This window comes from Petaurus breviceps, unplaced genomic scaffold (genome assembly GCF_028583685.1).
Source record: "Petaurus breviceps papuanus isolate PSGF00001 unplaced genomic scaffold, PetGlider_PUasm1.0 90804, whole genome shotgun sequence".
NCBI lineage: Eukaryota > Metazoa > Chordata > Mammalia > Diprotodontia > Petauridae > Petaurus > Petaurus breviceps.
This window is the reverse complement of record NW_027187348.1, coordinates 10,331,703-10,358,776: the sequence shown is the minus strand read 5'-3', so window position 1 is coordinate 10,358,776 and position 27,074 is coordinate 10,331,703. Positions and strand designations below refer to the sequence as shown.

The 27,074-nt window shown below is 38.6% G+C and overlaps 1 protein-coding gene across 1 annotated transcript in view; it reads left to right on the top strand.

Moving 5' to 3' along the window:
- Nucleotides 1-12,105, top strand: part of PLCL1 (phospholipase C like 1 (inactive)) — a 444,953-nt gene extending 432,848 nt beyond the window's left edge. The window contains exon 6 of the mRNA XM_069070142.1: nt 9,729-12,105. Coding sequence (XP_068926243.1) covers nt 9,729-9,911 — 183 coding nt within the window. The 3' untranslated portion in view covers nt 9,912-12,105. The remainder of the gene's footprint in view (nt 1-9,728) is intronic.
- The last annotated feature ends 14,969 nt before the right edge of the window (nt 12,106-27,074 follow it).

Genomic DNA, 27,074 nt, shown 5'->3' with positions numbered 1-27,074 from the left:
CTCTCTCTCTCTCTCTCTCTCTCTCTCTCTCTCTCTCTCTCTCTCTCCCCCCCATCTCTCTATCCCCCCCTCTCCCCCTTTCTGTGTCTCTCTGTCTCTCTCCACCCCCACCCCACCCCCATTCCTAAAGAATGCATCTTAGTTTATTAGAATGGAAGGAACCTAATTAGGGCTTTGCCTGTCAGAGTGGACAGAAGGGGATGGATGTGAAAGAAGTGATTTGTAAGAATTGACTAGACTTGGCAACTGATTGAATATGAAAGTTAAGAGAAAAGTCTCAGGTAACTCTCGAACTTCTACAAACATAGTTGATTTAGGGTGATTGTAGTGTTCTCCACAGAAATAGTGACAGATAGGAAATGACTGGGTTTAAGATGGAAGATGATGAATTCTGTTTTGGATGTTTTGAGTTTCAAGAACATTACATTTGTACAACTTAACCCTTTCAGTTGTGTTCAGCATATTATATTTAACAAAGTAGGAGGTGAGATGGATTGTAAAGAACAACTTTTTCCTTAAACTTCCTCTTCCTGACCCCTTCCTCTGCCCCCATGCCCCCTCCTACCCATAGTTAACCAGGCATGAAAAGTTTTTAGACAAACTAGGTCCTTCAGGTAAATGAAGGTTCCATTGTCTATATATTTGCTTCTTCGGGAAAGGAAGTATCAAAATGCAAAGTATTTTTATTTGAATAAGAAATAGAGAGAAGATTTATTTCTTTGATATTAAAGTACTTTTTGGAATTATTCAAAATCATCTACATATTAACTCATTCAAGTTCATTATCCACTTCCCTCTTGGGCTTGTTTCTGTTTAACATGTTCTATTGCATTCTTATTATATTCAGTGAATAAATTTATCTTGAAAAATCTTATTTTCATTGATTTATCTTGATTTTATATTATCTTCATTTCTGAATCTTCCCTTTCTCTACCCAGTGAGTCATTCCTTGCACAAAAGATTTTTTTTAATGGGAAAAAAATACCAGTTAAACAAAACCAATTAATCATGTCTGATAGGATACATAGTATTCCATACTCACAGTCCCCCACCTCTTCAAAAAGGGGAAGGAGATAAAGTACACATTTTCAAGTCTTCTCTGGACCAAACTCAAATTTCTTTTTTTGGTTGCTAAAATAATATCTTATCTATCATTCATTTTTCTATATTTATTTTGGGGGAATAATCAACATTTGCAGGTTATCCATAAAGGATATCTATATTCCATTTTCTCAAAATTTAGAAAAATGTAAGTAATCAGTGTTTGGGGTTAATATAATTTACTGGTTCCAGATGATGCTGCTATTGGGAGTGGTAAATTGTTTACTTTTGAGTATTAATTTTGTGAGTAATTTGTGTCATACTGTCACTTTTTAATGCTAGAGTCCCAAAAGTAATTTCCCTATAAAAGGGTCCTGAGCCAGAAAAGCAGAAAATTACACAGAAACTTAGGGTTCCAAGTAGAAGGTTGAGAACCAGCAGGACAAAGCAGAGGTGTCCGTACTTTCTTGAAGTCTGGCTGTATCTGTTATATCTAGGAGTGAAAGGAGACTCAGAAACCAGAAACTGATTGGAGGACCTCCTGGAGGTATGGGAATTGGGATAGAGAAAGGAGTTCTACTTGAAGGGGATAGCCTCTGTTAGGGGGCATCTTAGGGACTTGAAGATGGAGAGGGAAATATGGTGGCTTAGATTGCTTGGTTCCCAAACCTTATGGCTTCCGTAAAAGAGGAAGCTCGGCTATATATCTACAGAGAAGTTTCTAACCATTTGGTATCATGGAATGCTCTGGCATTTTGGTGAAGCCTGTGGACACTTCAGAATAATATTTTTAAGTATTAAAGGAAATGCTGAATTTCTAATGAAAGTTCATATATCTCTTGAAATCTATTCACAGACCAAGGGGACCATGAACCCAGATTAAGATTCCTGGTTCTATAGGATTTTAGATGGTGAAGTCAACTTCACAAATAAGGATCATACGAACTGTTATAGGAAACTAGTAAAATATTTTAAACAATCATGACATTTAGATCAGGCCAATATTAAGAATGAGTCAGACATTTTAGTGATTTGGAAACTTAAACCCCTAAGAATGATTATGGAGGTGACTTCAAACTTTTTGCATCCTGAAGTCTGAGGGCAGAAAAGTATTTCTCGACCTAGGAATCAGGAGGCAAGGACAAGGCTCCTTCTTGAACCTATGACCAGATAGTTGGGAAGGATTCATCTATAGAGTACTGAGGGAGACCAGGCAGAAGAAGGAAGCTCAGGATCCTAAAAGATCTCAATGGGCTAGAATTATGTCTCATATCTAATAAGATTACTGTAAGAAAACATTAAAGAGGCAGTTAGATGGCTTAGTGGATGAAGCTCTGGGCCTGCAGTCATGAAGATCTGAGTTCAAATTTGGCCTTAGACACTTGCTAGCTGTGTGACTCTGGGCAAGTCACTTCTATTTGTCTTAACTAACTGGAGAAGGAAATGACAAATTACTACATTATACTTACCAAGAAAACTCCATACATGGAGTTAGACACTACTGAATAACTGAACAAGAATAATTAAAAGTATTCACTATTAACTAGAACTGCCCCAAAGTGGTAAGAGGACCTTAAGCAGAGACTGGATAAATACTTGTTGGGAATATTGTAGGTGATATTGATATTCTTGTTCAGATGCAGCTTGTACTAGGTGGTCTACAACCTACCTTCAGACTCAGATTCCTTGAGGAACCTATGTGACCCCTGAACTGGGACCTGGATGAGGAGAGATTTCAGTAGATGATGACTGAGCCTATTCTAGTGATGGAGGAATCATATGTAAATTCACAGAAGCTAGAGATGCCAGGGTATGACTACAAAACTCTAGGTTAGGTTGGCTGAAGCATAGGAAAGAGAAGTTTCAGGAGCATATTGTAAGCAGAAGGCATATTACAAAGGATTGAGGAGAGGGAGGGAGCTTTGAGAAAGAAGAAGGGGATATAGAGCACTTTTTTCTAGAAATTTGGCTGTGAAAGGAAAGAAAGAGGTAGGATGACAGTTTTAAATAATTGCAGGGTCAAGAAAACCTTCTCCTTCTCCTCCTCTTCTTCCTTCTCTTCCTCTCCCTCTTTCTTCTTAGTTTCTTCCTTCTTCAAGGTAGAGAGGTAAAAAAAACAAAGACAAGTTTGTCAAGGTGGATACCTGATGGAACAATGGTCCAGTGGAGACCCCTGCAGAAGAGATCACTGGAACAGTTGGCCTCAACTTTGGCAAGAAGGAGAAAGATAAACTAGAAAAAGACATAGAGGACAGGTGTGTTAATGCATGCCTGTGATCCCTGATACTGGGGGGGGGGGTACTGAGGCTTGTGTCCTGATGGAATTCAAGAGCTCCGAGCTTCTGTAGGGCTAAAGCTGATCACATGTCATAACTGAGTCTGGCACTGATATGGTTAGCCTCTGGGGACATGGAGCCACATGGGAACCTGGGAACATGGAGAAAGAGTGAACTAACTCAGGTCATAGTTGAAGTAGGTCAAAGCTTCAGTGATTATTAGCGATGAGATTGAGCCCGTTAGTAAGGGCTGCACTTCCAGCTTGAGTTAGATAACGACACAAAGTAACATTTACGTAGCACTTGCTATGTGCCAGGCACTATTTTAAGCACTTTACACTTATTACCTTTTTTGATCTTCACAACAATCCTGGGATTATATTCTCTGCAATTATAACCTCTATTCTACAGATGAGGAAACTGAGGCAGAGGTAAAATGACTTTCCCAGGTTCACATAGGTAGTTAGTGTCAGAGGCTAGATTTGAACTCAGGTCTTTCTAACTCCAGACGCAGAACTCTATGCACTGTGCCACCTAGCTACTCAGCTTAAAAATGTCTGCTCAGATGTCTTAAAAATGAACAAACAAAGGAATTATGGGTTACAGAGGAGTGGAGATAGAAATACTAAAGTAGGATGCCCTTGATCTACTCGGTAAGGTTGTTCTCATGGATGGAGGTAGGTTGTGTTATTAGGGGCTTAAAGAGGAGGAGGTTTTGAAATAGCCAAGGTGAGGACTGCATTAGGGAGATAGTAAGGCAGGAATGCTGCAGCGAGAGTGCATTTGGTATTACATATCACAGAAGATGGCAAAAGACAGAAATAGTCGATGTTGGAAAGGTTGTGGAAAGACAGGCACATTAACACATTGTTGGTGGTAAATTGGTATAACCGTTCTGGAAAATAATTTGGAAATTTGCAAATAAGGTCTATAAATGTCCAAAGTTTTTGACACACAGAATCTCACAATAGATGTATACTCTGGGGAGGTCATTAACAAAAAGAAGTGCCCCAAATGCACCAGATATTTATAATAGCACTTTTTTTGGGGCAGAAACAGCATGGCTGTGGGTTCATACAGCCAGAGAAGAGATAGGCAGCCTAGTACTAAAAAGGGGAGAATAAGTTTGAGTGAGCAAATGGTACTTTTATCTGTTTTTACTATTTTGCTTAAGTCCAACTATTATTGGGAATGAAGAGTAGGGGTGGGGAAGGGAGAAGGGCCAGTTAGTCAGTAGTCAGTCTTTTGACTGTTGAGACATGGCCTGACATCTCATTGTTCCTTTTAAAAAAAGGCATTAAAATCCCAGCAGGAGTGCTTCATACTTAATGGTAGGTAGCACGTCATCAGTATTGACTGCCTTTGGTCCTTCCTCTTTTAGCTTCTGCCTTTTCTATTTTTTTCTCCGTGTTATGCAGCAAGGACGTTTTGTCTTCTGGGTTATCAGGAGGTGATGCTGTCATGTTCTTGTGAGCTGGTACAAATTGTTTTCCCCAATTTGCTATTGTTTTCTAGAGAAACTGACTTCTGTTTACCAGGACTGGCACAGTCTGGTGCTCAAGCATACACACTGCTGATTGGTAGCCAAGAGAAAATTCTGGTGATGCATTCGTCAATTACTTTGTAATTAAGAAGCTTTAGAAATATTAGACACAGGGTGATGGGGAGAAAATATGTATGTATGTGTAATATAGATTTTGGTGTCTTGTGTGCTTCAGCATTCACTGGAAATATGATACTGTGCTTTCTTCTGAGAATGCTATCATATTTAGGAAACCGATTAAGCAAAGAATTCAGGGGGAAGTTTATTCTTATTGCATTTGGTAGCAGTCCATGCATGAGAGATATTGTTTCTTGAAATAAGTATGTGTACCTTCTACAAACATTTGTCACTTGGGATAGGTACGGATACAAAGGTGATTGAGGTGGGGGGGTCTGACCTGTTTTACTGGCAAGAGACATTCTGGGGGGAATTCATAGTGTCAGAGGAGCAGAGATTTAGGGCTGTAAGAGAATTTCGAGGCCTCTGAGTCCAATGCCTTCATTCTACAGAAGAGGAAACTGAGGCATAAAGAGGCTAAATGATTTGCCTGGGGTCCCACACCTGGTAAGTACAGGTGGGATTTGAACCCAGATCTTCCTGATTCCATGTCCAGCATGCTTTCTAGAATTCTTTCTATAATTCCATTGCCTCAACAAGCATTGATAGTGTCACCTCTTGGATAGCATTGGGCTAGTACCAAAAAAACAGAAAATAGACCTTAGCTTCTCAAGTTAGTTTAGGTCACATTGGGAGGAAACAGCATGTCTAGTAAGTACAAAATATATGTATACCCACACATACATACACACACGCATGCACACACACACACACACATATATATATATATGTGTGTGTGTGTGTGTGTGTGTATATATATTAAATACAAAGTAAATTCTTGTGTATGGCAGGGAAAAGGATTAATGATTGGGGTGCATTAGGAAAGGCCTTATCTAGGAGGCATTACTTTTGCTGGGGTGTATATAGAGTTAAGGATTCCTAGAGATAGAGATGAAGGAAGGAGGGCAGCTCATGCATGAAGGACATCCGATGTGTCTATGTTATGAATACAAGTAGGTATCAATGAAGATTCTATTCCAATACCTCTTTGTGGAGATGACTCTGGGGTCACACAGCTAGTAAGTGTCTGAGGCTGGATTTGAACTCAGGTCTTCCTGTCTGTAATGCTCTCTTTGGAGAAAGGTAAGTAGGGGAGTTTGGCTGGAGTATATGAGGGGAAGTCATGTGAATCTGGAAAGATTGACAGGAAATGGTGAATAGCTTTACATATCAAAAAGAAGGGTTTGAAGTTAATCCGAGAGGCAAGCCACAGAAACTTGAGCAGGAGTGACATTGTCAGAATCATAGTTTAGGAATATCAGTTTTTGAGCTGTGTGGAGGGAAAAGCTTGAAGCCAGGCAATCATTAAGAAATCTAATAGTGGGATCATGTGGGCCTGAACTAGGGTCTTGGCTCACTGGGTGAAAGGAAATTTTTTTTTTGTTCAAAGAAATAGTGGCTAAATGAGAATAAAAGCTCATATTTGTAAAATGCCTGTATTTGTTTTTTACAATTAGCTTTCTTTATAACAAACACCATGAAGTAGAAAAAGGAGGAATCATCTCATTTTTGCAGATGAGGAAACTGAGGCCCAGAATGTTGACTTGCCCACACGGCTAACCATAAAACTGGGATTTAAACCCATTTATTTTGACTCCAAACCCAGTGTTTTATCCAGAGCATACTTCTCTGTAATCCGATTCACATTAAAGGCATTATTAAAATGAGTTGCATTTATTTAAAATCTTTAAAGATATCAGTGTATTGTTCATAAACACATATAAATAAGTATAAAATAAGCACGCATACATACATGTGTATCAGTGTGTATGTATATGAGTACATGTAAGTATCCACGAAGGTTCTATTCTAATATCTCTTTGTGGAAATGACTCTGGGGTCAGAGCAAGTATAGGTTGTAGCTGTTCAGTCGTTTTTCAGTCATGTCTGATTCTTTGTCACCCCATTTGAGGTTTTCTTGGCAAAACTACCAGATTGTTTTGCCATTTCCTTCTCCAGCTCATTTTACAGATGAGGAAACTGAAACAAACAGGGTTAAGTGACTTGCCCAGGGTCACACAACTAGGAAGTGTCTGAGGCCACATTTGAACTCAGGTCTTCCTGATTCCAGGTCTGGCACTCTCTATTCACTGTGCCAATTAGCTTCCCTCACAGATATGGAAGTTCCCACCGATTTTTGGTCAAAGGATGTATGTACATCTGTTCTCTGAACACTCACAAAGGTAAGTGCACAGACTCATCACTAGGGATTTGAGCACCAGATAATTCTTCAGCTATGGCAGCTAATTAAATGGTCTCCTAAGGCACAGAGGAGGTGTCCAGGTGGGCATGAGGAGTGGGTACTTCCATGTACTTCAGTCAGAGAAATAACAGATGAAATCAGAAATTGTTGAAATTTAGGAAACTTCCTCAACAATGAAGTTAGGCACCTGTTTGTTTACAATCTTATGAACTCACTTGTTCCAGATCTGAGGCCCTCTGTTCACTGTATCACATTGCCTGTCTCCCCATGTCTGTCTGTCTCTCCCCCTCTCTCTATGTGTTTTTATAATACATGTATGTATATATGTGTCTGTCTGTCTGTCTATCTATCTATCATCTATCACTAAAGTCCTACTGTCATGCCTAACAATAGGCATATACATGTATAGATATACGTTTTTAGAATCTAGGATTAATCCCTTATTACAGTGAGGCACTGGAGTGGCAGTAGGGTGGAGGATTTATGGGATATATACATACACACATATACATTCATATAAATACGTATATATGTGTGTGTATATATGTGTGAATATATAAGCACATATCAAACACATTTTATATAAGCATATATTAATATAGCAAACACATTATTTGTATGTATAAAACATACATAGTATATATAAATATACATATTATACATATATCAAACACTCATGCTATATATCACAGTATTTATGTCAAACATACTTAGTATATGTCAAACACACAATATATCTATCAAACACATATTATATATAATCATTCCAATACATATATCTATCAAATATATATATTATATATAAAGCACATTACATATTAACACATAATACATCAAACACACATGATAAAGCAAACACACATATACTAAACTTGTATATCTATCTAATAAAAAAATATAGATAATATATAATAGTAATAGTATATATAAATATATAACATATTTATTTTATATATTATTTAAATATATAATATTAATAGTATCTATAGATATTATAAATGCTGTATATCAAACACATTTTATATACACATACAATATATGCAATATATGCATAACAATACTATAAAACACATGATATATGACAGCACTACATATAAAACATATGAACTATATCAAGCATACATGAAATATATTAATAGGATATGTGTATATCTAACACATATCAAACTCACAATATATGTCAAACATACATTATATTTCTCTCTCAAACACACATTAATATAGATACCTCAAACATGCTAATCTATACCAAATATACTATATATATCACATAATATATCAAACCCATATTTTATATGTATAACACTATTGACATATATATCAAACATATACTATATATCACACAATATATATCAATTTCACTATATATCAAACACACAATATATGTATGTGTGTGTGCATATATGTTATATATGTGTCACACACATTATATACCAAACACATTCTATGCCTCATTTCTTATTCACTAAATGGGAGTTGCCTCAGTCAAACTGAGACCTGGGAAAGACCTGAGTTTAAAAAGACCAGGGTCTCCCACTGCATCCTGGGCCATCTCTAGTCATCCTGATCTATATCTTGCCACTGAGGAGAAGGTGAGGCTGATGACTTTGCACAGCCCTCCCTCATTTAAATCCAATTCACTTATAAGTTATGGCATTAGCTTTCTTATATCATGGTCCTCTGTGAGAATGAAGGACAAACAATAATACCAAACATAGGTGACCTCTCTCTCTTCCCCCCCTCTCCCCCTTCCCCCCCACTAAATAGATAGATATCAAGATATATATAAATATATACACATACAGGCACACACGTGTATGTATAGATGTATGTCAAACACATGATATTATGCACACATGTAATGTATCTAAGCACCCATTCTATATCAATATACATATATGTATATACATACATATAGTATACATATATAAAACACAAATTAAATATATGTATGTATATACATACACTCATGTATGTCTATGTATATCTATAGATACAGATACATCATTTAAGTGTGTATATACATACAGGGTAACAAGAGTCTCAGTCAACTTTTATTAAATGCCTACTATGTGCATGCACTATGAAAAGCACTGGGTATACAAAAAGAGGTAAAAAAAAAACAGTCCCTGTCTTCAAGGAGCTTACAATCTAACAGGGGAGAAAACATGTAAACAAATACATACAAAGCAAGCTTATACAGGGTAAAGAGGAAATGATTAACAGAGGGAAAGCACTAGAACAATGAGGGGTTGGAGAAGGCTTTCCATAAAAGAAGGGATTTTAGTTTGGACTTAAAGGAAGCTAAAGAAGGTCTGTAAGTACTGAATGGAGGAGGGAGAGTGTTGCAGGTATGGGGGATTAGTGCAGTTTTAAGCTTAAATAATATATTATTATTACAAAATAATATGGGGTATATGTTTGGGGGAAATGGACCTGTGATTCATTTACTCAAGCAATGGCATGAGGAAATTTGAATTATTTCACTTTGAAAACATCATGTCTCATTCTTACTTTCTTCTTTGTTCATGTTTACACCTATGTACAGGGACAAAGTGATCTCTTGAAGAATGCCAAGAATGAGGCCCTGGAGAACATGAAGCAGATACAACTAGCGTGTTCGTCCTGTGGCTTGAGTAAAGCAGCTGCTGGAGGTGTTGAAGCAAAAAGCAAGCGAAGCCTCGAGGCAATAGAGGAGAAGGAAACCGGAGATGAGAATGGAAGGCTCTGAGTGGAGGCACAGCTGCTGGGCTTGTCCTCTGTGTCAAGGACTTGAACTTATTATTATTTTTTAGAGCATTTAGGAATTCACAAAGAATGCCCTCTCCAGGGTTTTGGAAGTACACAGATTATTTCACGTCAGTATTTAATTGTGGTTAATTTATCTAAGTTAAACCCTTTCATAGACATGTTTTAAAAATAGATCAGAGCTCTGTGTGTTTGTGTGCACACATGTGTACACATTGAAGGAGAGAGATTGTGTAGAATCTATTCTATGTCACATCTCCATCTACTAAGTTATTCCTCTCCCAGTTTTCTAGCACCCCTATTAATTCTGAATTTCCGAAGAGTATTTCTTGTAACTGGGTTTGTATCTTATTTTACTTTCTTGTTTTTGTCATTTAATTTAGAGCTCTTAATGTATCTTGTCTAGGGAAGCCAAATTTACCGATAGATAGATGTTTCAATAGGTTAAAATATAGATTAGAATAAATTTTCTGAATCACAGTATTGATGTGAATCAATAAAAACAACAAACCAGCAGAATTTGTGGATAGATCGCCAAAGCTATTGCATTCAGCAATTGCTATTTGAAATTTATTTTTTAAAAATTCATTTATTAGAGTTCAGGAAAGTAATGCACCTGAGATGAGTGAACACATATGACTTCAGTGGACAAGCCAATCATGAGTAAAATAATGCCCAGCAACTAGGGACTCAGTAACATAGTGAAAGCTCTGCTTGCAATTAGGATTTTAATGCAGAAATAATATTCAGGGGTTCTGAAATTTCAGTGTTGGTATCTGTAGAGAGTTCTTGAACTTCATAAACCACGAGCCTCGTGATAGGTTTGTTTAATCAGTGGGGGCCCATTGAGAGAATGTGTCTTGATAAGAATTTTAATGGAGAGTGCCTGATTGCTCCAAGGGGTTCCATGAGTTCCAGGATTCTAGCTCTAGAGATGGGAAGGACCTCGGATGTCATCTAGGCCAGCCCCCTTATTTTATAGATGAGGAAACAGAGAGTCCTGAAAGGTTAGAAATAGCTCTAAGTAAAGGGCACCACTATTACTAGATAATACACATTATTATCATTATTGTTGAGATTGGGTCTCTATCTTTCCCAGGCTGGAAGCCCCACTACTGATTATCATGGAAGTTTTGACCTACTCCATTTCTAACCCAGGCCAATTTCTCCCTCCTTAGACCATTTAGTGGCTGGTGCTGGGCTTGATGTGGACATCTGATTGCCTTTAGTCCTACTGTAGTGCAAAACTCCCCAGCTCGAGCAACCCACTAGCCTCAACCTCCCGGGTAATCAGAGTTGCAGGAGTGTGTGCTGCCACACCCAGATAAAAGGGCACATTTAGTGGTATAGATGTCTAACAGTGGGGTAATTTTTGAGAAATAACAAACTTCAAGGCCCTTTTAACACATTGGAAGATGCATAGGTCGATGAAGAGACAAATTAGGCTCCTACCATGGTAGAATATGTGTCATTGTTATTATTCCATCTTATTGATAATGTACTTGAGTGTAAAATGTATGTTATCTCTGACAGAACGATATGTTCTATGGTTATAAAAAGAATATATTTATTTAAAGCATTGCTTTTATTTTGAAAAGCTATTTAATTAATTTGATTAACAAATGTGCTAATTTTTTGAATTTAATGGAAGGTAATTGTTGAAAGTTTGCCTATCTTAAAATCTAATATTGCTAGTGTATTAAGTTATTCTGACTTCTTCTTAAAATTATGTTCATGTTGCACATTACTGAGAGAGTAAAGATATGAAAAAAGCTTTGACCTGTTTTTCTTTAGTGAATTAATTGAAAAGACTTAACTTTAAAGCTAAGTGGAAGGAAGTGGGCATCTATCTAATATCTGGCTTATAGGAAGTATGATGCAAAAAGCTCTTCTATTTTTCAGTGGGTCATGATAGGTATGATAGGTGATAAATTAAGATTGGACATCTTTATATATAAATCAATTTTTTTTAGGCCAAATGGTGCCTTGGTGGCCTCAAAATATTTCACTAACAACTCCAAATGCCTAATACTGACAGAAGTAAGAATAGTCTTTAAATGAAATTAATTTGTATTATTCAAGGGGTTCTACTTAATAACTTCTGTTTTAACTCTTAGAACATCTAAAGCCTGGCATGTCTTTATATTTTCATTAAAAGCACATTTCCTTTAAAAAAATTTTTTTTACTGGTTTTGTTTTGAAGAAAGGCAAAAAAGATCCAGGTGTTTTTTATTCTAATAAAATAAAATAGGTAATTGGAGAATGTGCAATTGGATTAAATGTTGTAATTTAACCTTGATCAAAGAAATATGAGCTAAGGTCAGCAAAGATCATAATCACAAAACCACCAAATTTTTAGGGTTAGGAATGAACTCAGTCAAATCAGCCTGAAAAGGAATCCCTACAAGCAGGGCAAAAGGTCATCTAAGCCTACACTTGAAGATTTCCCTCAGGATTTCTTAAGAATCCATGTTAAAAGAGTATGTGTCATGACTTGCTAACTGATTATAATTATTATTAAAATGAAAAAAAGTATTTCAGAAATATTCAATTTGTTTATTATTAAAATGAAAAAAAGTATTTCAGAAATATTCAATTTGTCAGGAAGTCATGCCTACTTAAATTATGGATAGGGATGACTTTTATAATACGTTTCCTGAAGTTTTTCATTATGCGTGAGTACAGACCAGCTTCAGTAGAGGTATTTAATTTACATGTAAATACATTTACCCCATGTTATATTTATACTAGGCAGTGTGGCATAATGGAAGGAGGCCTGGCCTGAGAGTCAGGATAGCCTGTTTAAGACCTGCCTCCAACATATACTGGTTGTATGATCCTGTTGTGTTACTTAGTTTTCCAGGAAACTTCCTCAGACTTTAAGAGTTACCTATTCACTTAATATTCACTGGTGAAGGGGGTTTCTACACCTGCTTTCAGCATTGATGAACCCACAGGCCCATCTCCCTCCCTCAGAAAAAAAAAAAAACCTACATGAACTTAGCAAAGCCAATATACACAAATAGATTTTGGGCATCTAGGTGGCACAGAGTGCCTGGCCTGAAATCAGGAAGACTCTTTTTCCTGAGTTCAAACAGGGCCTCAGACATTTACTAGCATGTGACCTGGGGCAAATCACTGAACTCTGTTTACATCACTTTTCTGGTCTGTAAAATGAGCTGGCAAAGAAAAGGGCAAAATACTAGTATCTTTACCAAGAAAATCCCAAAGGGAGTCAGGAAGAGTCAGCTATGACTGAAAAGGTGCAGCAGCAGCAGCAGCAGCAACATTTTTATAACATCCCATTGAGGTCAGTAAGATGCTGCTGACCTTGTGTGCGCAGCTGCAGAAAGTGAAGCAGTCAGTAGCAGGGTTTCTTGTGGAAGTCCCATTTTCGGAACCAGTGTTTTTTCTATTTCACCACAGGTGTGTTAATTTTTTTTCTTTTTGGAGGGCAGTTGGGGTTAAGTAACTTACCCAAGGTCACACAGCTAATTTTTGTGTTAAGTGTCTGAGGCTGTATTTGAACTCAGGTCCTTCTGACTCCAGGGCCGGTGCTCTATTCACTGCACCACCTAGCCGCCCCCAGGTGTGTTAATTTCATGATTTTCAACTTAGATCAAGGATATTGGACGTATCCTTATTTAGTACAATATCCTAGAATCTTAACTTCCCTTGCTTCTCAAGTACAGAGCAGAGTGTTGAAGATAATAGGGCACAAAACTTTTAGCTAGAAAGCTGAAAGAGACTTTGGCAGTTATGTTGTCCAAATGTTTTGTAGATGAGGGCAATGGGGGCCAGAGATGTTATTTGCCCAAAGTTACCCAGTGGCAGGCCCTTTGCCTCTACCACAATGCTCATTCCCCTGTACTCTGCTGCCTCTTTCTTTCCCTGTTATGTTTTCACCCAGGAAAATATGTCACTGGCATGTTTGGGTCACCCTACAGCCATGAATCCTAAGTCCATGGTTCATTAAAAAGCCACAAGACATTATGGACATGCTTTCAGTATTCTAGGGGGCAGCTTTTTCATTGATGGCACCATCTGGACAATTCTGATACAGGCAACCTTTGCTGCAGTGATAGAGAGAGTGCAGAATTTTCCATTCTGTATCCATCTGTTTCCAAATATATCACATAATAATTCCTGTCTCTTTTGCAAAGTCTCCCTATGGAAATGATATGCACTATTTGCCAGATTGCAGGTTTGCAAATAAGTCTCAGCATCCTTAAAAACAAACAAACGAAGAAACAACAACAAAATACAACATAATTGCCAATTCCAGCATTTTTCAGAAGATATTAACAACTATTGAGGTTTATGGAGGGAGGGTAAGCAAACCATTGATGTTGGGAACTGACAGTTTCTTTTTCCTTTTTTTGAGGGCAGTTGGGGTTAAATCAACATGGATGACACATGGAACCACATAGCATCTCTTTTATTTTTTTCTTTTGGAGGGGGAAGGCAGGGCAATTGGGGTCAAGTGACTTGCCCAAGGTCACACAGCTAGTAAGTGTTAAGTGTCTGAGGCTGGCTTTGAACTCAGATCCTCCTGACTCTAGGGCCCATCCTCTATTCACTGCACCACCTAGCTGCCCCCACACAGCATCTTAACACTTAGAGCTGAAAAGGATATAGTCATACTTTGTCTCTTTCCCCATCCCATTTAACAGATGTGACAGCTGAAAGTAAATAGAGGAGAAGTGACAGTTCATAAGCTCACATATATAAGTGGCAGATTTGGGATTAAACCAAGATCTTCTGCATTGAATTCAGTTGCTTTTTCTACTGTGCCACAGCTGGTCCTTCCTTATATTTTAGCTTTTATGCATATTATCACCTCAGCTAGATTCCTACTTGCCTCCTCCCTTTGCCTCTTTCCCTTGCCCAAGCCACCCAAAACCTCTGACTGTTCACGTGGTTTGGATGAGATGGTATTCCACAAGTCTATTCCTTCTGGTGAGATGGAGGACCAAGGGCTTTACCAGCTGACCTTTGCCTCCTAAGGTCCTCTAGGCCTTGCCATATGCTCTAACTCTATGCTCTGCAGACCCCTGGTATTGTCATCTGAATGGTGATTGATGTAACCCAAAGCCTCTGGGCTTTGCCATTAGCCTCTTCTGATGCACCCTAAGGACACTCAGAAATTTCCCATCAGACCTGCAGTTATATTTTCTTTAATGTGTCATCTGCCTCAATTACAATGTAAACACCTTGAAAATTGGAACACTCTAGACTTTTCTATTTGTGTCTCCAGTGTTTGGCACACAGTAAGCATTTATTTTATGCTTTCTTCATCTATTCATTCACTATACTACACTGCCTCTCAGTAGAGATGCTTTGCTTTGACTAGTACGAAAATCAACCAGGATGACCACTGACAACTTCATCATGAAGGTTTGGAAGGTCCTTCATTAGGGCAGTTTCCCTGCTAGCTCCTCATGTCCCTGGGATGCTGTTCTCAGTATTCATCATCTGTTCATTGTTCCCTTCCAGTGTTCAAATGTTCAAATCCCTGGGGTCTGCATTTGAGGCAAAGGATGCCAGACTTCAAGAATCTGTGTTGATTAGGGGTGGCCAGGTGCTGCAGTAAGTAAGAGCATCGGCCCCAGCATCAGGATACCCGGGATTGGTTCCGGCCTCAGATACTTGGCACCCACACAAAAAATAACTGGCCGTGCAACCTCGAGAAGGTTACTTAACCCCAATTGCTTTAAAAAAAAGAATCTGTGTTGATTATCTCCAATTTCTCCTGTGTATATCTTGTTTGTACATAGTTATTTGTATGTTGTCTCTGCCATTAGACTGTGAGCTTCTTTTTTCCTCAATTTCTTTATTTTTAGTTTTCAACATTCATTTTCACAAGATTTTGAGTTACAAATTTTCTCCCCTACCCCCATCCCAAAATAGTGAGCCTACTGAATAACCCTTCCCCCAATCTGTTCTCTCTTATATTCTCTCTCATCCCCCCCCCCCCCCACCTAACTTTCTAGTAGGGAAAGATGGATTTCTATACCCCAGTGACTGTACATCTTATTTTCCAGTTGCACATAAAAGAAACAATTTTTTTTAACATTTGTTTTTAAAACTTTTGAGTTCCAGATTCTTTCCCTTCTTCCCTCCTTACCTACCCCCACTAGGAAGATAAGCAATTCAATATAGGTTGTACATGTGTAGTAACACAAAATATTTCCATAGTAGTTATATTGTGAAAGACTAACAGTATTTCCCTCCATCCTATCCTGCTCCCCGCCCCCACTTATTCTATTTTGTCCTTGGAACCTGTCCCTTTTCAAAAGTTTTTGCTTCTAACTACCCTCTCCCCCAATCTGTCCCACTTCTGTAATCCCCCCTCTTATCCCCTTCCCCCCTACTTTCTTGTAGGGTAAGATTCCCATTTGAGTGTGTATGTTATTAGGCCAAATTTAATGAGAATCAGGTTGTCCCATTCCCTTTCACTTTCCTGCTCTTTCTATCCATTCTAATAGTTTTCTCTTGCCTCTTTTGTATGATATAATTTACCCTAATCTATCTCTCCCTTTCTCCTCTCCCAATATATTCCTCTCTCACCTCTTAATTTTATTTTTAGATATCATCCCTTCAAATTCAGCTCATCCTGTGCCTTCTATGTATGCATGTACACACATATGCATATACTCATATATGTTTATACATATATACCCTCCTATATATGTATACATACACACCGTATATATGTACGTATACATATATATACACACATATATATTCCCTTCAACTATCCTCATATTGAGAAAAGTCTTATGAATTACAATTATCATTTTTTCATATAGGAAGGTAAATTGTTCAACTTTAATAAGTTCCTCATGATTTCTTTTTCCTGTCTACCTTCTCATGCTTCTCTTGCTTCTTGTATTTGAAAGTCAAATTTTCTCTTCAGTTCTGGTTTTTTCATCAAGAATGCTTGAAAATCCTCTATTTCACTGAATGACCATATTTTCCCCTGAAGCATTATACTCAGTTTTGCTGGGTAGGGGATTCTTGGTTTTAATCCTAGCTCCTTTGACCTCCAGAATATCATATTCCAATTTGATCCCTTAATATAAAAGCTGCTAGGTCTTGTGTTATCCTGATTATGTTTCCACAATACTCAAATCGTTTTTTCTTGGCTGCTTGCAGTATTTTCTTCTTGACCTGGGAACTCTGGAATTTGGCTATGACATTCCTAGGAGTTTTATTTTGGGGATCTATTATGTGGGGAGCCAAAGAGGCCTGGTTTAGGATTCAGATATTAAATCCTAATAGTGGACTTTAAAACAAGAACTCTTTGGGGTGGCTAGGTGGCGCAGTGAATAGAGCATTGGCCCTGGAGTCAGGAGGACCTGAGTTCAAATTTGGCTTCAGACACTTAACAAAAAGCTATCCATGTGACCTTGGGCAAGTCACTTAACCCTAATTGCCCTCCAAAAAGCAAAAAACAAAAGACAAAAGCTCTTTGAGATGTGACCTTTTTGTTAAGTTAGCTCTTGAGTTCTTTGTTATGGATTATACTTATAAGTATGTTGTTTGAATTCTAAGACCAATAGACTGTTCCCGAAGACTTTAGTTATTCAGCTCTTATGCAAATGCCCTCAATTTGGCTAAGGCCTGGAAGCCAGATCTCCAGAGCATCCTTTGTGATGTGACAGCATATCAAAGGAGTTAATTGACTTTTCCTAAGACTCTCTGGCACCTAGAGAACAAAGCCTTATCTATTCTGTGCTACTTCCAGGATAAAACAGACTAAGGTAATGATAAGAAAACTTGAGTCACCTTCTTTTGTATCTTTTGCTCTATACAAACCTTGTACTAAGAATCAATAAATGGAGTTCATGGTTGTTCCTTGAACTACCCATGTGGCCTGGTCATTTCTTATTCACATCTCCGGTCATGCTTAAGTGCTGGACACTGAGCAGCCCACAGCTCTTTTTTCAAGAGGTGATTAGTGAATTCTTTCAATTCCTATTTTGCCCTCTGGTTCTAGAATATCGGGGCCATTTTCCTTGATAATTTCTTGAAAGATGGTGTCTAGGCTCTGGTTTTGATCACGGCTTTCAGGTAGTCCAATAATTTTTAAATTATCTCTCCTGGATCTATTTTCCAGGTCAGTGGTTTTTCCAATGAGATATTTCACATTGCCTTCTATTTTTTCATTGGTTTGAATCTATTTTATAGTATCTCGATTTCTCATAAAGTCATTAGCTTCCAGTTGCTCCAATCTAATTTTGAAGGAATTCTTCTCTTCAGTGAGTTTTTGAAATTCCTTTTCCATCTGGCAAATTTGGCTTTTTAAGTCATTCTTCTCCTCATTGGCTTTTTGGGCCTCTTTTGCTATTTGAGTTAGTCTATTTTTAAAGGTGTTATTTTCTTCAATATTTTTTAGATCTCCTTTAGCAGGCTGTTGACTCGCTTTTCATTATTTTCTTGTATCATTATCATTTCTCCCAATCTTTCCTTCACTTCTCTTACTTGATTTTTGAAATCCTTCTTGAGCTCCTCCATGAACTGTAATTAGTTCATATTTTTCTTGGAAGCTTTTGATGCAGGAGTTCTGACTTTGTTGTCTTCCTCCGTTTCCATGCTTTGATCCTTTTTGCCCCCAGAAAAGGATTCTATGGTCTGTTTATTCTTCCTCTGATTGCTCATCTTGCCAGCCAATTACTTGACTTTTGAGCTCTTTGCCATGGGTTTAACTTTGCTTCTAAAGTGGAGAGAATTTTGTCCCAAATCACTAGGGTTTTTGTAGCTACTAGAGCTATTAGGAGGGTGCCCTCTCTACAGCCCCCACAAGCTCTGGCACACTGGCCACACACCTCAGGACTACTGTCCAAGACCATGACCCAGATCCAAGCAGGTCAAAGCAAGAGGCATTACCCTCTGAATGGTCATTTGGTTCCCCTACCATCTGTAGGCCAGGAGCTCTGGAGGTAGCCACACGGCAGCAGCTGTAGCCGAGACACCTCCACCACTTCTCACTCTGGGGGCAGGGGCTGGACCTTGCTCTTCCTTCACCCAGTTTCCAACAGAGTTCCCCACTGACCTTTTACTTTCTCTTATGGGTTAAGAAATCTGGAAACCTCCACAGCTGCTGGTGATTCACCCTCCTGAAGTCTGCTGTGGCTGACAGGGCTGCCCTGGGGTTGGAACCATACAGCTCATGTGGGACTGTGCTTAGCTCCCAGTCTGGTGCAATCGATCCTTCCTGTTGGTCTGCCAGGCTTTCTTCAGTGGGAGATTTGTTTCTCTCCGTCACTTTGTGGGTTCTGTAGCTCTAAAATTTTTTTTACAAGTATTGGAAGTGGTTGGAGCAGGAGCCCACACCAAGTTCATGATTTTACTCTGCCATCTTGGCTCTTCCCCCATACTGTGCTTCTTGAGAGCAGGGAGTGACTCTCTCTCTCTCTCTCTCTCTCTCTCTCTCTCTCTCTCTCTCTCTCCTCCTCTTCTTCCCCCTCCACCCCTTTTCTCTCCTTCCTTCTATCTCCCCAGGGCTCAACACAGTGCCTGGCACACAGTGGGTGTTCAATAAATGTTTATTGACTCCTATTTTCTCTGCCAAAGAAAATGAACTTCATCCCAATATGGGTTGTACCCAATGATTTATGAAGACAATGAAATCCAAGAGAAATGAGAAGAGAGCAAAGGATCTATTATGTAAGTGTTCTCTCACTATCTCTCTCTGCCTAAATGAATTACCTTCCAAGGGAATGAGAAAACTTATTGAGTTAGTGCTTGAACTGGTGATATTGATCTTGAAGGAACATTTTGGCTGCTGGGAGGGTTGTAGTATAAATGCTAACTGGCAAGTTTTGTTCTACTTTTGCTAAAGGGGAGGAAGATGGACTCAACTAACTTTTAGCACATGGTAAGGATATTAAAATTCGAGAATGAATGACCAATTTGATGATTGGAGAGCATTTAAAATGGAAAGTAATAATAATTACGAACCAGCATAAGCCCATGAAGGACAAATCGTGTAGACTAACCTCATTGCCATTTTGGACAGTTTCTTGCTTTTTTATGTCGGTTGGTTGGTCTACATTTAGGATTTCATTGGAGTAAGGGACTCCTAGGATGAAAACTTTCTCCACTGATGCAGGCAGACAACTTGTTTTTAATTCAGGGTCTATATAGACCATTGTGTGGGGTAACTGAGAGGTTAGAAAATTCAGCCTGGGCACACAGTTTGAGTCCTTGGCAGCACTTGAATCCAGGTCTTCCTAACCCCAAAGCTGACTCTCTACTCAAGGTGTCATGCTGCAAGTCATTAATAAGAATAGGCACTGGAACACAGGTAAAAAGGACTTCCAGTGAGGAAATTCCTTTACCACTGTAGAACAGTCTCAACAACTCATAGTCTTAGAGATTTGCCTCAGGCACTCAGGTTATATGAATTATCCAGGGTCACATAGCTGGAATGTCTCAGAGGTAGGACTTGAACCCAGGTCTTTCTGTCTTCAATTCCAGCCACATATTAATATATTCTAACATATATAATATTTGGATAAAATTGTTGACATAGTATACATATTTACACTGGTTTTGGATGTAACAATTTGATATGATTATTAATAAACTGAGACATGTCCAGGGGAGTGTGCCCAGGAGGATTAGAATACTCACAAACATTATGTGTAAGCAGGTAGTAGGAACTGGATGTGTTTAACCTAGAGAAGAAGTCGGTGGGAACAAGTATTTATTAAGCAACTGCTTTATGCCAGGTACTATGTTGACAGCTTTACAAGTATTATCTCACTTGATCCTCCCAACAACCTTGGGAGGTAAGTGCTATCCCTATTTTATGATTGAAAAAACTGAGGCAGACTAAGGTGAAATGACTTACCCAGGGTCACAGAGCTAGTAAGTAAGTGTCTAAGACCACATTTGCGCTATCCACTGAACCACCTAGCACACTTTACGTGGGTTACAGGTAAGGTCTTCTGATTGCTATCTACAAATAGTAACAGGTTTGTCTTGCACAAGGAATATACTACTTGTTTTGCTCTGATTCAGAGGGCAGTGAACAAAAACTAGAGGATGGCTGACTATGGTCTCAGCATAAAGAAGAATTCCCTAACCATAAAAGCTTTCCAAATGTGAAATAGGTTGCCTCCACTGGGTAGTGGCTTCTTTGTCATTGAGCTCTTTAGGCAGAGGCTAAGCACCTCTTCTTTGAGGTGCTATCGGAAAGATTCATGCTTCAGGTAGGAATTGGACTGGACAACCACTAAGATCCCCTTCCCACTCTCAGACTCTGTTCTGTGATAATTAGCAGGAGCATTGGAAAAGTCTCTAGAATGGTCATCAGCTACTTCTACTTGACTCCTTCCATCTTTTTTCCATCAGCAATTGTTTTAGTTCCAATAGAGCTAGTGACAATAATATTGGTTCTGATACCCAGGTGTAAGATTTAGAGATGAGCAATATATTCTAAAGGCAAAGTTGAAGTTTTCAAAGGGAATTTGTTTCTGGTTTCCTCTCTGATTCACGTTCTTTCTTGCCTATAGGGCAGCTAGGTGGCACAGTGGATACAGTGCTAGCCTTGTAGTCAGAGTATTTGAGTAAAAATCCAGCCTCAGCCTCTTTATAGCTGTGTGACTCTGGGCAAGTCAATTAACCCTGTTTGCCTCCGTTGTCTCCTCTGTAAAATGAACTGGAGAGATAAATGGCAAACTCAAGTATCTTTGTCAAGAAAACCCCAAATGGAGTCATGGAGAGTTGGACATAACTAAAATGACTCAACAGTACCTTTCTCTCCTAACCTGACTATAAAGTTTACTCTAACCCTGCATAATTTGGGCCAGAGACCACCTGGGCAACATGTTCCACTCCTCCTGATTGATGGGTGGAGAGCACTCTCTTTAGGTTTACTCATGGCATCAAGATTGTGTAGCCAAGCTGACTTGAACTGTGGAAGTTAGTTTCCAAGTTGGTTTGGGAGCATTGCAGAAACAGATCCAAAGAGAGTGATGTTCAGTAAGCATAAGTGAGGGCTAGATGGAACCAAGAAGGAGAAGGATTGACTACATAGAAAGATGGCAGAGCATGATCTCAAGTTCAAAGGACTATAGACAAAGATGTAAGGCTTGGAAGGCTCTCAAAGGCCGTCTAATCTCAGACCCAGCAGGTTAAGTGACTTGCTGCTATTCAGCAGTTTTTAGGCCTTTCTGACTCTTTGTGACCCTATTTCAGGTTTTCTTGGCAAAAACACAGGAGTGGTTTGCATTTTCTTTTCTTATATGGATAAGGCAAATAGGTTTAAATGACTTGGTCAGGGTCACACAATTAGTAAGTATCTGAGGTGGGATTTGAACTCAGGAAGAGGAGTCTTCCTGAATCCAGGCCTGTCACTCTATCCACTGCACCACCTAGCTGTTCAAGTGATTTAGCCAAGGTTATACAGAAACCGTATGATTCGAATCCACATCCTCTGAGTCTAGGTAGCATTTCTGTCTAAAAAGAAATTAGTTATGTTTCAGGCATACTAATACAAAATCCTCTCATAGACAGGGTGAAAACTGGTGTACAGAGGCAGTTATGCATTCTCAGGTTGCTTTTAAACTGCATTTTGTTTTGTCTTGTGCAACAGAAGTGTTTAATGTTCTCATTCTAAATAGACCCCTGTAGTGATAATATTTATGGAAAGTAGCAGCTGTTGACAACAAGTGTGATCTTATAGAAGAGGACCAGGGATGGGAAGACTAATGTGGACCAAAACACAGGAGAAAAATGCTGCATTCTCTGGAAAGCGTCTCCCAGAAGAGTGCTCGTTCTTGGGCTGCTGAATGAGAAGTTTTCAGTTGGGCATCAGAGGGTGGGTTCCATGGAAAATGAGGACCATATTTCCGATAAAATAATATCAAATATCTTTTCCTACTTAATTTTTGTTCTGGTAGACCAGGTCAACCAAATGTTTAGCATGCTTATGTACGATGGAGAAGTTTGTGTGTGCAAACACAAAAGGAAGATTCCCCTTCCTGAGGAAGGCCAGGCTTAGAACCAATTGTTTTGGGGGTAGGGTCATTTCAAGTATTTTATGCAACTCTGAATAGGAAGTCATAAAGTACAGGTTCAAATCCCAGCTCTTCTACTTACTTGTGTGACTTTAGGAATGTAATGTTACTTTTCTGGACCCCAGTTTATCCATCTATAACATGAGGGAGAAGGACTAGCCAATCTCTAACTTACTATCCAGCTCTAGAGCCGACAATCTAGGGTTCAAAAATGAGAGGAGTCATTGATTTGCTTATGTGACAGCTACATACATATGGTTTGCTATGTTCTAGGGCCTTATGTGAACTCACATCTTGTACTAGGCTGTGATTTTTCTCATTTGGATTACCAGTAGACCAATTTTAAAAATATCCTGCTATATAGGACATCATTCTAATTCCTTATAGGTGTCTTTTATCTTGATGTCCCATCTCCCTCAGTGTTATAAGGTATCTTTGTGAGCGGAGGGCATGTTATCTAAATTGCATCCCTTTCCCTTTGGCTTATGTGATTCTGGATAATGTCATGGAATTGTTGGTGCCATTCCCATGGCAACAGGCGACTATGTCACAGAGGAGAGGGTCAGCTTCTAGCTTTGGGAAAGATAGATGGATGTTATGAATTTCAGAGTAATCTCCTTTACTAATATTTATTTTAGAAGGAGCTATGATACACTGTGACTATCAAATAGCTTGTTTTCATTACATCTGCTCAGGGGTAGGGTGGGGAAAAGGCAATTAATTTCTCAATGACATGGGAGCTAATCTGAGATTTCCGGGCAACAAAGGATTTATAAATTATTAGAGCTAGAAGGGAACTTTAGAGGTCATCTGATTCAGCCTCCTCATTTTATAGGTGAGGAACCAGTAGCCCAAAGAAGTAGACTTGCTCTGGTCATGCATCTTGTTAGTGGTAGAATAGGGAGTTCTGATCATTTGACTCAATGAACTAAATCAATTTCTTAGCCATCCATGGAGTATTTTGGATTCCTTCTGTAAGTAAAGAAACTGTGATTTTGTCAGTGTTGGGACTCTTGGTATGGCAACTCCCTCCACTAATAGGTTACAACCCATTAGGGAGTTGCTTAAAGTATTTGGAGGTTAGGAGACTTAATAATAATAATAGCTAACATCAATATAGATATGTGCCAGGCACTGTGCTAAGTGCTTTATGATGATCTCATTTGATCCACACAACAATCCCGTTTTAAAGATGAGGAAACAGAGGTAAAGTGACTTCCTCAGGGTTAATAATGTCTGAATTCAGATTTGAACTCGTCTTCTTGATTTCAGACCCCATACTCTATCCAATGTACTATAGGACACCGACTGTGTCTAGGAAAATACTGCTAAGTTTCAGAGATGGGATTTGAACCTAGGTCTTTCTGTCTTTGTGTCCCATGCTGTATTTACTCTACCACTTGGTTTCCATATGAATACACAAATAACTTATTGTTTTGTGTGTCTGATTTAAATAGCTTTGATTCTAGGTTTTAATCTTTTGGGCTATATGTGAAATAAACTGGCATATAAATAAATAAATAAATTTAATTAAATTAAATAATTTAATAAATTAAAAAGAAATAAAATGGCAATAAACCATCTCCAATTGACACAACATTCTTAATTTATAACCCACATATAATTTTCTGTCATGGCTGAAGTTGGGCCGATCTTAGATAAGTTATTTGAATTATCTGGCCCTCAGTTTCCTTTATCTATAACATCAAGTTGGGTTAGACAACCTTTAAAGTCTCTTCTCTTTCTAGGAATCTCACTTTTACCAAGAAATCTCAAAAATGCTCTTAAATTATTGAGAAAACAATTGATGACTATTCCACTCAAATGTTCTGTGATTCTAGGAATGCTTTGTGCCAGTAGAATCTTTTTAGCTCTCAACAATGACCTATTCAGGCCACCCATCTATTTAGGAAGAATAATCAAACCCAGTGTCTTTGAGAAAGGCAAGTCCTGTAATCCCTCAAGGGTGAAATACTGCGTCATCAGGCAGAAGAGGCCTATGAATGACAAGCTAGGAATGAAATAGAAAGAGGGGACATTATTGAAAAAAATGAGAGTATATACAATAGCATTGGGAAAAAAGATCCTATGAATATTGACTAGAGTAAATAGGCAAATTTACCCTAATTTCAACTTGAGTATGTGTTTTTATAATGATGAAAGGAAAGACAGTCTATTGCATCTTTTCCTACAACTCTCTGTGCTATTAGAGATTAGTTGGGGCTATTTTGTCATGAGGGTTTGCATCTCAGGGAGTTGTTATTATCTCATTTTTTATGATATGAAAGGAAGATGTGTATATATTTTGGAATATTTAGGAGAGGAAAGAGTATGTGAAGGGAAAATTTTAATGAATAAATATTATTTCCATCTGGTTGAGTAAAGTAACAAAGTTTTCTTTTTCATCAGATAATGTTACATATGGTCCTATGCTTTGATATTTTATTAGTAATGTCTGACATTTGAATGATAAAGACTGTCCTATTATTCCATGAGATCTTCTGAATAATCCCAAGAGACTGTTTTGTAAACAAAGCACCATAATAATTATTAGGATTATAAGGTGGTGCAGTGAATAGAACACTGAGCCTGCAGTCAGCACAACTTGAGTTCAAATCCAACTTCAGACACTATCTGGTGACCCTGAACAAGTCACTTAACCATGTTTGCCTCAGTTTCCTCATCTGTAAAATGAGCTGGAGAAGGAAATGGCAAACCACTCCAGTATCTTTACCAAGAAAACCCCAAATGGGGTCATAAAAAGTCAAACAGGACTGAACCAAGACAACAACATTAGGATTGTAATGGGGATAGGTGGAGAAGGAGTTGTTAAATCCTTTTTTGACGGTTAGTGGCATTCAGTACTAGAACCCAGGGCTCTTTCCTTACAGTCCACAGTTATTTCCACTATACCAGCCTCAATTCAATTCAACCCACCAATCCTTTGTGAAGTGCCTGCTATGGGCAAGACTCTGGCCAGGCATCATAGGAGATAAGGATGTAACAAGAAAGTCTCTGGTCTTGAAGAGCTGAACACTGAGATAGCCTAGTGGAGTGAATCAAGTGCTACATGTTAAGAGGACGTGGCTTCGAAATCTGTGGCTAATGCTTGCCAGCTGTCAGCCTCTGGGCAAGTCCTGTCGCTTTTCAGAGTTTTAGCTTCTTTCTCTTTAAAATGCAGCAATTTCCTCATAAGGTTGTTGTGAAGCTTAAGTGGAATAATGTATATAAATTGCTTTGCAAACTTCGCAGTGCTATATAAATGTCAGCCAGTATTACTTTAGCAAAGTATTTCCAGAGATAAGTAAATAGAAGATAATTTGAGGAGGCAATAAGCAATAATAACTCAGGGAGCCAGGGAAAGCTTCCCTAAGGAGGTGGCATCTGATCTGAGCCACAAAGGAAGCAAGGAATTCTAAAAGGAGGTGAGGTGGGAGAGTATTCAAGGTAGCAGGATGGCCTGTACAAAGGCATGGAGGTGGGAGAGGTGAAAATGCTGGGGCCCAAACAGGCAGGCCTGTTTGTCTGGAACGTAGAATTCATCAAGTCACTTAACCCCAATTGCCCTACCTTCCCTCTCCAAAAAACAAAACAAAACAAAAAAACAACCAAAAAACCCACCCAAAACAAAAACAAGTCAATCAATGAACAATTAAAGGTCTTATGGGGGAACATAAAGAACATGTGAAAACAGTTCCTGCTCTAAAAGAGATTACATTTAATGGGGGACATGATATCAACATATATAGGTCTGTAAAGGATACATACAAACAAACCAGAGGCAGTATGGTGTGATGCTTAGGGATCTAGATGTGAATTCGGGAAGATCTGGGTTCGAGTCTCATGTCAGATACTAGGCAGGTCACTTAACGTTTCTGTGCCTCAGTTGGATTTAATGACTTCTAAGCCTCTTCTAGCTTGAAAACTATGATACTCCAAAACTAAGTACAAAGTAAGTTTGTAAAAGAAGGCACCAATAGCTTAGGAGAGTTTGAGGAGAGCCAAGAAGAGGCCTCTTGTAGAAGGTGGTGCTTGAAATGAGGATTGAAGGAAGCCAGGAATTCTAAGAGGTAAAGCATTCCAGGTGTGTAGTGGAAGGCATGGAGGCAGGAGAG